This window comes from Rhea americana, unplaced genomic scaffold, assembly GCF_003343005.1.
Source record: "Rhea americana isolate MKP2758 unplaced genomic scaffold, rheAme1 scaffold_29, whole genome shotgun sequence".
NCBI lineage: Eukaryota > Metazoa > Chordata > Aves > Rheiformes > Rheidae > Rhea > Rhea americana.
In genome coordinates this window covers 7,094,784-7,106,223 of record NW_028186412.1, presented here as the reverse complement: position 1 = coordinate 7,106,223, position 11,440 = coordinate 7,094,784, and the positions used below count along the sequence as shown (strand labels likewise).

Here is an 11,440-nt window from a genome sequence, read left to right as displayed (position 1 = left end):
TATATATATATATATATATATATATATATATAAAAACCAGGAAACTACACCTTAGGTTTGCATCTTCAAGGCTTCAAGTTTTTTTATTTATATTAAGAAGCAAACATGAATACTCCTCCAAGATGCAAGCAAGAATGTCTTTAAGTAATGGACCAGTCCGAAAATTTGCAAAAGTGCTTTTATAATTGTATTTAAACTGTTACCCAAAGATTTCACATACAACAAATGCTAACAAGCAGAAATCCCTGAAGAAAGTTGTGACACCTGAATATATTTGAAGGTGGCTATTGACTTCTTGAATCCCATTCTGAACTACAGACATTGGTTTTTCAATCTGTAGTCTTTTCACAACGCAAAGAAAAGCATGCTTATCAGTAGGCTTAGATTAACTAGGTAGGATTCTTCACCTCTACTGGACATATTTTGAAAGTATGAAAATCAGAACACATGGAACACTGCTGATTCAGAAAATATGGATCTATCTTTAGCAATCAGATGAGTTATGCATATTACTTTAAACATATTTCAGATCAAATTCTTCCTCATGATATTAGAGAAGTTTCTAACAAGCAGTGTTAACTTCTACTGAGAAGCACACACTGAGTCTCTCTCTAGAAAAAAGGGAAGAAAAATAACATAATTTGAAATGTGTATCTTTAAAAGCTCTCTTACATCTTTTTAAGTACAAAACCTGTAAAAGATCCACACCTACCGTGTTTCTTTTTTTTTTCTCGTGTAAAAGCCATTTCCACTATAGCTGTCTTCCCTTTTTCTTCCTCTTCTTTCTTCTTCTCATGCTCTTGGTCATTTTTCTTGTTCTTCCCTTGTTCGTTTTTTCCACCTTCCCTCTTACCTATAGTAGCCCTTCCCATTTCCTTTTGAGCCTATTGCTATTTACTTCTTTTTCACATAAAAAGACCACAGGCATAAAGATGATCCCATATACACACAACTCATTCAATCATTGTAAATTTCTTTCTTCCTCCCTTCTCTGAGGGAGTCCTCTTCATTTAGTCATTAAAAGGACATCCAACCACTACCCTGGGGTCTCCGAATTCAATATATTCCAAAACTGCTGTGGTCCCCGCATATCAGACTTCACACATGCAAAAATCTCATGTGTCCCTGTTAATCACACCACAAATAGAAGCACAGTATTTCAAGGGAAAGCCCATGCTGATTTTCTTAAGACAAAGGCAATATTTTAAGGTAACAAGTACCATAAGTTCCCATACATCTACGACTATTTGTGACTATCTGACAACAATAACCATACCACATGTCTGAGGAATTAACTATCAACAGTGGGAATCTTATTTTTAAAAGATTAAATAGGAACYGAATTTATAAATCATCAAATGAAGACAACCAGACAACAAGGCTTTAGGCTCTAGGCTTTCAACTTGACAAGGTTTGAAATAAGTTTGGACGCAATTTAAAAAAGCAACATTTGCAAATTTATAAAATTTAGCTTTCTTTTAAAAGAATTCATTTGTTAACATACACTTTGTAATATATGACCAAACTGAAGAACTCTTATTTAAGTATTTGTTGAAAACAAGTTGAAAATCCATCTGTTTTAAGCTGCATGTTAGTAAGATAAGAAACTGTGTATTAACAAGGGTCTAATGCACCTGGATTTAAATCATTTTATATTTTCCTTTTAAAATAATCCTACTCAATCTGAAGTTAAACCTGTAGCAAAACTCATAACTCATCTTCCCGATTTCTAACCTAAAATGGCAGTGCAGTATTAGTGTGTACTAGAACTTCACCTTCATACTGGAAGACTTTAAACTACATACAATTTTAAACTGTGAAAGCTTAAATTCTGTAGAATAATTCCAGAAGTCCATTCACAGTTGCCCCACTTTGTCATGGGAGAGATCTTTTTACTTGCTAAACAGGAGGTAAATTTTACTGCTATTTTCACACAGATACAGAAACAAAGTAGCCAAATCCTAAAGCAAATTAATATGATATAATACAATATATTTTATCACAGGTGACTCTAGATATCAACCAAAGTGTATATAATCTACTACAGGAACATGTGAATAAATACATAACTTGGACCCTATTTTGTTAAAGCATTGTAAGTACTGAGAACTGCTATTACTRTGTAGTGTATTATGTTAGCTAACCACTTGTATGATTAAGATCAGATTTTTAAATTCTTTTTTGCTTGTCAAATAATATTCAGATGAAAAGACAATAAAAAAATCAGAAAAATACTTAAATAAATTCTAATGCATTATACTAATAACAGAACTGCATAATAGTTTTACTAACAGTAAAGTATGCAAAAAGGCATACAAGCTATATAGACGCTCTAACCTTTACTTGTGAGCATTCAAGGGGGTCACACCAAAGTTCTAAAGAAAGCTTTGCTTTTTAGATACATATACTTATATCTCAAAACATCTGAAGGCATTATTAATTGCTAAACCGGAACAGTTTATCTACTCATTGGCTGAGCATACTCTATTCCAGAGAGTCACATGCGGTTTTAATGCAGATGAAGGAAACCAAGCTCTTCTCTAAAAATTAAGCTAAAAATACTATACGGTGTAACTTCCAAGAACATTTTAATCAAACTTTCTATGATACCTTTTCAGCTTTTAAGGAAAYGTTCAATATTATAACTTACCAGGATTATGATGAGTCACAGATTCTCCGTTTTGAAATACATCTCCAGCCACACTCATCCTACCAGGATTGAAAGGTCCTACACCAGTCTTGGTCTGTGAAGTTAAAGATGGGGTGTATGTTTGTATATTAACACCAAAATTACTTGACTGCAGTCCGTTAGATACATCTCCCAAGTTGGAATTCTGCAGTGATGTTACATGTGTAATCATTAAGTTCATGTCACGCCCTTCAGCATTTTCTAAATGACCATCACTCACAGAGCTCACAGCACCTGTTTCTAATGTGGTAACATTAGCAATCTGAATTTCAGAGTCTGGTTCTGTGGTTATACCACTATTACCAATTCCTGAATTTACCTTACTTCTTGAAAAACTGGAAGCTGAGAATTCCATATCGTTGGTTCTACTTTTACACTCTGGAAGTCTTCGCTCATTAAAACCGGAAGTATTCTTCTCTTGTCCTTGATTTGTTTCAATATCTTCTTCGTCATCAATAATAATAGTTTCACTTACACTTCCCTTTTGAGAATTTAAGTCTTTCGGAGCAGGAAGCATTTTGGAATCATTCCCTTGAAGCTCTTCATTTTTTGATGACGTAAAAGCAGTGTTTCTTTGATCTGGTATCAGCGATGTAGACGTTTGTGGAGGTTGTACAGGTTCAATAAAAACTACATCATCATCATCTTCTATAGGTGAGTTTTGGAATTTATTAGGTCTAGAAACTAAAGAACTGGGTGGACCTCCAAACGTATTTCCTACATTTGCAAGGCCCGCTGCCATGGTGGTATTCCCCAGCAGACTAGGAGTATGTTCAGACAGTTCTAATCCTCCCAGAGAATCTGTGTCCATTCCAGATCTGCTGTTTAAAGAAAAACAAACAAGGGACAAGGGGGAGGGGGAAACCAACTTCAGAATGAGATTTAACTTTCCAATAATAGTTTTTAAACTAACTACAGAATTAAAATAGTTTCGTCTTTTACTTGTTTTCTCTTCCTAATTGAGATCATCAAAAGAAAGTAAGAAGTTTCTCTATGTTCTTGATTGTCTTTACATTTATCTCCTTTCTAACACTATACTAGCAAGAGACACTGCCATTACCAACACTTCCACTTAACAGCTACACATCATTGTTTAACAAAATATAGATACACAGTGGAAATGGAATTTGTTGGTATTTATTACATGAGCTTCATTTCTCACTCCCTCTCCAACCCTTGAACCTAAAATGGTCCTGTAACACTGCTTTTATTCAACTGCAAATAAAAATGAAGGATTAGACAAGCAGATTGAAAAAACTGAAGTCTTATTAAATTTGATTCCTATTAGGAATGTTACAAAATCGCAACTTCAATAGATTTATACAACAGAAGATTGAAGCTAGATCAATCAACACATATCCAAGTGCCTAGCAAAAAGAACATAATATCATTTTACATATTAACAACATTAAAATTCAACTGATTTTCTTCCAACTCCACACAGTTAGAAGCTCCTTACAYGGCCACAGTGTCATTGAGACATAGAAGTAAGAGAGCTTTGGAACTGCTGCATGCAACAAGAAGAGATCATTACTGAGTAATGGAGGATGCAGAGCAACCTCTTGTTTCTAAGTCACTACAGAAACATTTGCTGTTAATAATTTTACAGTTTTGAGAGTCTGAGGTTTATAACAATTCTAGTCATTCTAGTATAAATTTTTAAAGTGTCAAAAGGCAATCAGGTTATTTTATTTCTGTACCTGGAATTCTAAGCAAGTATACAATCATGCATACCATACAATCAACACAGAAAAAATCTCCATAAAGAACATTTGTACTAAAACTTAGTAAATTAAGCTGATACTGATATACCTACCAAGAAAAATACAGATATAATTGCATGATAATTTGAGTATATCTTTGAGTACATGCTAATGTGTAATACCACTGAACCTCTGTGCAAAAATTATTTATAAAAAAGTGAATAGGAGTAGCAGAAAAATCCTATTCATCAACACTTACCCATCCAGAAATCCACTGCAACCCGTTTACCTTAATAAATTACTCAAAGACTTCTCCCCCACTCCGTCTGGGGAATCTGCTCTTCTTGCATCAACTTGCTGCCCTCCACAAAAACAGCGTGTTCTAAAACAGGATTAAAACAAATATATATTAATTTTCTGAAATAGTTTCTTCATCTCGAGTCTCTTTGTACTAACCACCTTTATTAAACTTATTTCATTCCTATTTACAGTTTAAGTTCAAAATTGATTTTTAGGTTCAAATCTGATTTCTAGCACTGTCATTGCACTATTTTAGAGAGAATGTCCATCTATACAATTATTTCCAAAAGTAAATCAGCAACACTTGTTTATTCTAGATTTTCCACTTTGTCATCTCACGTTTCCAAAATCCTTTATTTGATACTATATAGATAGATGGAAAAAATATATTGCTTGATAAGAAACAGACAGGCTGCAATTAAGTAATCAAACACTAGATTTAAGAAGTAAGCATATTTATAATAAATATTACGGAAACAAATGGTTCAAATGGAGCTATTGCCAAAAAAAAAAATAAAGGCCTTAGCAGTTCTGTTTCTTTTTCATTTACCATGTTAGCTTCCCTTATGCTTGTAGCAGATTATACAATGTTTAAATCAAGATGTTGCAAAAGGAAAATCGCAAAACATACGTTATACATCAGGATTACAATGCAACATAAGCCTTACATTATTAATTATTTTCATCTTGTTTATACTGCACTCAAGTGATACTTAATACAATGAGATTCAACATTCTCACTTATATTAATGCATATGACTAGCTACAAGAAACTGAAAACGTTCAAAGTTCAAGCCTGTATTTACTCTACAGGTTTTACAACAGTCATCAGGTTTCCCAGACTTGGCAGTGTTTTTTACAATGAAGATTATCAACTTGTCTAGTTATCTACTGTTTGAGGACAGCCAGGAGAATCCCCAGAYAGTAAAGAAGCCCAGAGGAATCAGTCTCAAATATTCTTCTAAGCATTTATAACATTATTCAAGCACTCTTGTCAAATAACTAAGCTGGGGGTGGGGGAGTGTAGGGTGTGTGTGCGCGTGAAGCATCCAAGCAGCATAGCTGTGAACCAGAGAGGCAACCACCTTTTAATTCTTTTGTACATAATGGCACTGGGCTGTAAGGCTAACGTAACAGTACTCCAACAGTAATAAAGGTAACATTGGTAACATCCAACTGGAATGAAAGCAGTTTTCTTAGCAAATAGTTGTATAATCAATGCACCAGCTTGGAAATCAGTCAGTTACATTGAAGATTATTTTAATCCAATATTCTTTTATGTATGTATAAAAATATATGTATATTTTTTTCCCTATAGGGCTGAGTAATTCAAAGCTGTATTTTCCTATATCTCAGTTTTTGCTGAAAAAAATCAGTTTATTGATTCTTAAACTTTCTCTGTTTCATTTCATGCATTTCCTTTCAGAACAAGCTCAAAAGCATCACAAGTATATAAAGCTTTTAACAAAATTTTAAATAGACCYGAATAGATGAGAGCAAAGAGGAAATGAGAATATGCCAAGACTATGCCTTGTCCTGACTCAAACCTTCGCTATTCCTATTTCTACAGATCCTTAGTAGAAAGACAGAGTTGGGTCTTATCTTTGCTACATGTCACATGAGTGTACTGTAATACAGCATGAAATACATCTTTTCGCCTAAACACATTTCCACACACACACACGCTTTCCAAGAGAATTCTGTTTTAGTGACCTGAATTATTCAGTACGACATAAAAACAAGAAAAGCTTGTAATGTGCTTAACTGTTACTGAACACAGTTGTAAGCATATTTTTCCTTATAAATAAAATCTCCTACATCTCTACCTCTATAAGACTCARCAATGAAAGTTAAACTTACAAAATYATTTTTTGTAACAGCTTGCAAAATGAGGAGGCTAGTTTTYCAAAAACGTTCATATTGAGGAAAAACACAACACTACACAGGCAATGTCGTAGTCAGTATTTCTAAAGTGAACAACTACCAAAGGAAAAATAATCTACAGAATGAAAATAAGAAATTTGGAGCAGGAAAACAGGAAAAAWCTCACACTATACAACTACTAACAGTGAAAGATGCTTAATGAGAAACAATTGCTAGAATCCCACAAGATTGATCAGACTGACTGTTAGATGATTTGTTTAGATTTTGAAAACTAAAGGGAATAATCAAAAACAAAAAGGTGGGATTTAGCCTGCAAAGAATTTAAGTGTGTTCAGTGTCACTGCAGAATGAGTTCAACACTTTGTGGCAGCATACAGACACCAATTCTACAGTTGGATGGAAACACACGCACCACCAATACACAGCAGCCCTTCCTGAATCAGGCTTTATATATCCTCCTTTTAAATTAGGTTACAGCACGCTTATATAGAAGTCTTCATAAGGAAATAAATAATTCCCATAGCTACACTCAGGGTTTAATTACTGGAAGAAATAAAAGACAAGATACAGGCGTTTCTCTGGCAGGATGGCAAATACCACAGCCTCTAAGGCAGCCAAGCCTATGAAAGGCTTCATAGGTCAATCTTAAACTTTATTCATTCATCTGTTCAGTTATCAGGAACTGGAGAAATTGGGGGGAGGGGATGGAGCTTTACATAAAGATTTCTCAATTCTACCTTTACCAAAGCTAAACTCAATTTAAAAGCCTTTATTAAGGGCTATTGTTAACACTACCAAGGAAGGCGGGAGATGTGAAAGAKCACAGTCATGTTTATGCACACTTGGAGCAAAGTCATAAAAATGAAGAGGAATAGGTGAAGTCCAGCCAAAACTATAATTCCAACTAAACAGGGAATTTGAAACAGGCATCCAAACCAAAGCCAACATTTGCAAGTCCTTCCAGCTTTTAGTCTAACGAAACTTGAAAGACTGGTTTTAAGACATCTTCAAAACTAAATGGATTAATAAAATTCAGGGGATAGTGCTATACTACAGTACAAACAATACAGGTAGAAGAGTGATTGATTTGCTTGAGTGGAGCAACACCACTTCCTGTTAAAACAAATAGGTCTTCACCAAACTATTTACCTCAACAAGTRCAGTACTACATTTAAATTCCATATCCAAGAAGAAATAGTACATTAATACTATATTATCAATCACTTCAACTTGATGACAGCAAAGGTGAAGTACAGGGGAACAAAAGAGACTACAAAGGCTAAACATTAACAACTGAGGACTTCAACTACTATTGTTTAGACTGGGGGAAGAGGGCAGACATAAACAAGCAACGATGGAGGTAATTTCTTATGACACTGCTGACTGCAACTACCTAGATTACTAACAAAAGGAAAAACAACTCTTGATCTAATTTTGAACCATGCAATGTAGCTCAAGATGTAATTATCGAGATAACACTCCAGACTAGCATATTTTAATTCACATGAAAAAATAATTCACAACTCAAATATTTAACTTCAAAAAAAGAGGAAAACATAAATATGAAGAACCCAGCTAAAAGGAAATGAAATGGAGCAGCAAGACAGAAAGCTGCTTGAAAGCACGGAGGCCGTTTAAAAACTCATATAAGCAGTCTGAAAAGACCCTAAAGCCATGATAGTTAAATGACAGAGTAAATATAACTAGCTCAGTAGTCTGTCCTGCTATGTCAGAACAAAGGTCCATCTAGCAGAACTATCCTCATGCAATAGTAAAATTTTCCTAAAGGAAATAGAGTACCTAAGAAGTCCAAATCACAGCAGAAAGTATAGAATAAATTCTTTGCACGGATGTTCAGCRAGGAAGACATCAGGCAAGACCATAAAGCTCTCTTTCTACAGTCAAGTCAGAGGAAAGATACCATATTGAAGCGCTAATAGAAGAAGATTTTAGAAGAAATCATCAGGGCCATGGGACGTTTGCTTAAGATTTCTAAAGACAGTCACTGATTTTATAATTCAGTATCTATAACCAATTACTTAAACAAGAAGGTGATGAAAATTGCCCAGATAGAGACTATAGTCCCATATCCATCATTAAAGAAACTGACAGAAACTATAGCTGAATAAATATATTACAGCAAAATATAATATATGGGAAAGAATTAACATGTATTTTGCAACTTATGGGGCTATTGGAAAGCTCTTTTGAAGTGTTCACATGCTTGTGGACCAACACTGATTAAATCTGTCTGGAGAAGYTGTATTTCCAAAAGGCATTCAGCAAGGTTCCCCAGCAAAGACTGCAGTGGAAATGAATTGTTGTATGATTTGAGAAAGGGTCCTCTTGAAGATCTGTAATTATTTAAAGATAAAGAAATAAATCATGCATTATTTCCTGTTATCACAAGAAAGATAAGCGACCAGTAAGGTCCTAAAAGGAAAAGCCATAGGTCAATGCATGATACATAAATCAACCATAACGAAGGATGACTACCAAAGTGACATTTTCTTAATGATACAAAATTATTTGCAGCAATTGAAAACAGAAACTTATTATAAAGAACTGCAGAGGAGTCTTGCAATGCTGAACAATTAGAGAGAATAACAGGCAAAAGAATCATCAGTGATAGATGGACAATAATAAACAGGGAGAACACAATGATTTTTCTAAATCAGAGGGCTAAGATCCAGATTGTGATCAGTCTCACCAAACCCATTCAGTCATCAATGACCAAAGAAAAAACACAATGTTACGAATTCTTAAAAAAAAAATGAGAGCAATACAGAAAACATCCACTGCTATGTATTAAAGAAGTTGGTGAACTGTGTGGTTTTCTGTTTGTTTTTGTTTGTTTTTAAAATCAGAGAGATGTTCAGGTCATTCCTGAACAAAAAAAGATGAGTTACATGAACTACATATATTAAAGGAAAAGTCTTCTCTTTGGAAAAGACAGACAACTGATGATGAAAGGATGATAAATCTGTAAAAACAAAGAATATAGAAAATAAATGGAAAGTTATGCCCAGTGTCTTATAATATACAAACATAAAGACAGCCAACACAACAATTACATATATTTAATAATCTATTCTGCAAAATCTTATTTTCTTAATTGTGAGAGTGACTGCCACAAAATGCTACAAAGCCCAAAAAGGCAACCAGTTCAAATAGAGATTGGACAAACTCATTAAATTATTATGYGTTAAGGACCATTAAATAAAGCAGCCCAAATGCAACTGTACAATCAGGAACTCCTTAAACAGCCAGCAGCTGAAAGCCAAAAAGAATACACCTGCATAAAAATCACACTAGACCTGCCAGATTCCTACTCCTAGATCTCACTGCTGCAAACAGATTACTGAACTGTCTACTAACCTAGCATAGCAATTACTCTAATCTAGTAGAGTAATTATAATATGCTTATATACAAAAGAAAAGTTACATTCCCTACACAACCAAATGCAATACTATGGTTTTCTGAGGTATAATCCATGCACTGAACCCCCATGGCTGACCAAATGAATGCCACAGTTCACCCCAAACACAAAGTAAAAACATACCAATTAAAATCACCTTTAAGCAGTTCTTTTACTCTACAACTGAAGGCAGTCTAATAGCTTCACTCTACTCACCCAAAAACGTTGAAAATGCTAGTGAATAGCAAAAAGTAATCAAGTATTTTTAGAGGGTTACAATTTACATCAGCTTTAAACTAAATATGAATGCTGCTACTGCAATCTCAATTATACAGCAAATAATACACACTGTATGCATGGACAGCTTATCTGAGCAGACTCCTATGTTAGGAACAATAAACTTGTAGGGTCCTCCTAGGACATAAACATAAAATTCTGCTACTGCAGATAATCACACAATAAAATCCTGTTTGTTAAACATTCTACTATATACTTTCAGCATTTTGTGTTTGCTCCTTCTGTCTTTCCTGAGGGATATCTAGTCATCAACTCTTAACACTTTAAGCAAGGATATGCTTCAGATACGTAGCTGCTCCAATTTACCACAACCTCTGCCTCACGGCCTACAACAAAAATTTTAATCCTTTTAAAGGGCCACCTACTTACTAGATCCACAGTCTCTCAAGAGTTAAGATCTAGCTACCCCCATCCTTTCTCCTAAGCCCCTGAAGGGAGAATGTGGCAGTACTTAACTCTCAAAAGCATTAGTTACTAATACTGGGGATGAGGGAGAATGTTAAAATAGAATCCCACCTTGCATAATTTAATTTCTGTAAATCCTAAATTTCCACTGCCTTTGACTCCCCCARGAGCTAATTTCCCAATATGACTTAGTAGTATGATTGTGTATTTATAAAAACACTCATGAGCCTTCTCCCTCAACTATAGCCTCTAATCCCCAACAGCATTCCAGGTCTTATCTACTAATCRAGCTATGTTTCTCTAGACATTTCTGCATGATTGATACTACCTAAGAGAATTTTTTGCACCCCATATCACTATTTCTTGTGCTATTATGTAGCACAGTTGTTTCTGCACCCACATACRGAACCAAAGTTGATTCAACTGACAAAGTCCTTTCTTCTGAAGTCTTTTCCGCCGCATCAGTTCCCCAAACCACATTCACTGTGCAGCAACACTAACAGCTGTRCCTGAACATTAGAAGGTCGGGGCCACAGCTTTGAACTTGAGCGCAGAAATCATTTTTGTGAAAGGAATAGTTATGACAGGCTGATAGCCAGAGACTGAAGGGCACTACTCTGACAGCAATTCACAGGTGAAAAAAAGTCTTATTCCAAAATGCATGTGCTAAACAACAAGGAAGCTGAAAGCACATCAACACAACAAGATGGACTGAGTACTAGCACATATGCGTATCCACTGAT

The 11,440-nt window shown here is 34.8% G+C and overlaps 1 protein-coding gene across 5 annotated transcripts in view; it reads right to left on the bottom strand.

Moving 5' to 3' along the window:
- ZMYM2 (zinc finger MYM-type containing 2) overlaps window positions 1–11,440 on the bottom strand; it is a 94,332-nt gene that overhangs the window by 66,796 nt on the left and 16,096 nt on the right. For 3 of the 5 annotated variants that reach the window (XM_085309082.1, XM_085309085.1, XM_085309087.1), the window contains exons 3-4: window positions 4,652–4,774; window positions 2,651–3,510 (exon numbers count right to left, since the gene is read on the bottom strand). In XM_085309082.1, coding sequence (XP_085165208.1) covers window positions 2,651–3,500 — 850 coding nt within the window. In that variant the 5' untranslated portion in view covers window positions 3,501–3,510; window positions 4,652–4,774. The remainder of the gene's footprint in view (window positions 1–2,650; window positions 3,511–4,651; window positions 4,775–11,440) is intronic. The other 2 variants (XM_085309084.1, XM_085309083.1) reach the window with 2 other exon arrangements.